General features: G+C 54.8%; 1 protein-coding gene across 1 annotated transcript; it reads left to right on the forward strand.

Moving 5' to 3' along the window:
• GGTG_14434 (hypothetical protein) lies at positions 1 to 874 on the forward strand. Its single transcript, XM_009232359.1, has one exon. The coding sequence runs from the start codon at positions 196 to 198 to the stop codon at positions 496 to 498; it is 303 nt and encodes a 100-aa protein (XP_009230623.1). The 5' UTR covers positions 1 to 195; the 3' UTR covers positions 499 to 874.

Consider the following 874-nt stretch of genomic DNA (forward strand, 5'->3'; position numbering starts at 1 on the left):
GCTTTTAAGCCTGTGATACCCGAGATCGTTTCTGTGACCCCCTCAGGGCCGGGTCAGACCAAGGGGAAAACGGTGATATTGACAGTGCAGTCAGACCATAAGTCTCAGAACCCTATAGGGTCGACGGGCCAGGCACTACCTGCGGGTAAATGCCAGGGCCCAAAGGACCTGCGGACGGAGCGGGCGTGCCAGTTAATGTCGTTGTCCGACCAAATCTACAATATGGCTACGGGACAAAAAGAGATCCCAGTAGAGGGCCCCGGATTGCTGGACCTTCCAGAGTCCTTGCCGAAGGTGCTCGAAAAACGCTCTACCATTAAGGCTCCGGAAGAGACACCGTACGTCCTGACGAAGGACAAGGTACAGGTTTACAACAAGGACCCGACGGAGGCACGCATCTTCAAGAACATCTGCGAGAATGCCGACGTCTGGCGGGACCGGGGACCAATCGACATGACCGAAAGTGAGCGAATGCGTATTCCCTTGGTCGAGGGATAGCAGAACTAGGGAGTTAGGCTTTTGAACCGCCCATATCCGGTGTCACGGAAGGACAAAGACGTGATAAACACCACTCACGACAAGCTCAACCAGCAGGGCCACTTGGAGCCAGTCAACCATGCAACGCCGTTCGCCTTCCCGTGCTTCGTGGTCTGGCGGGTTGCTCGCGGAAAAGTAAAGAGCCGAGTGGTGGTGGATCTACGCCAACCGAACAAGGTATCGGTGCCGGACACATATCCGCTGCCGCTCCGGCAGAACGCCGTCGATTCCTTGCGAGGCAAGCGTTGCGCTGTTACGGAATCACGGAAAACAAAGAGACAAGCTGCGATAGTTGACACATGAAAAGCGACTATCTAAAAGTAGTGTTAAAAGGTGA

Source organism: Gaeumannomyces tritici, assembly GCF_000145635.1.
Source record: "Gaeumannomyces tritici R3-111a-1 unplaced genomic scaffold supercont2.428, whole genome shotgun sequence".
Lineage (NCBI taxonomy): Eukaryota > Fungi > Ascomycota > Sordariomycetes > Magnaporthales > Magnaporthaceae > Gaeumannomyces > Gaeumannomyces tritici.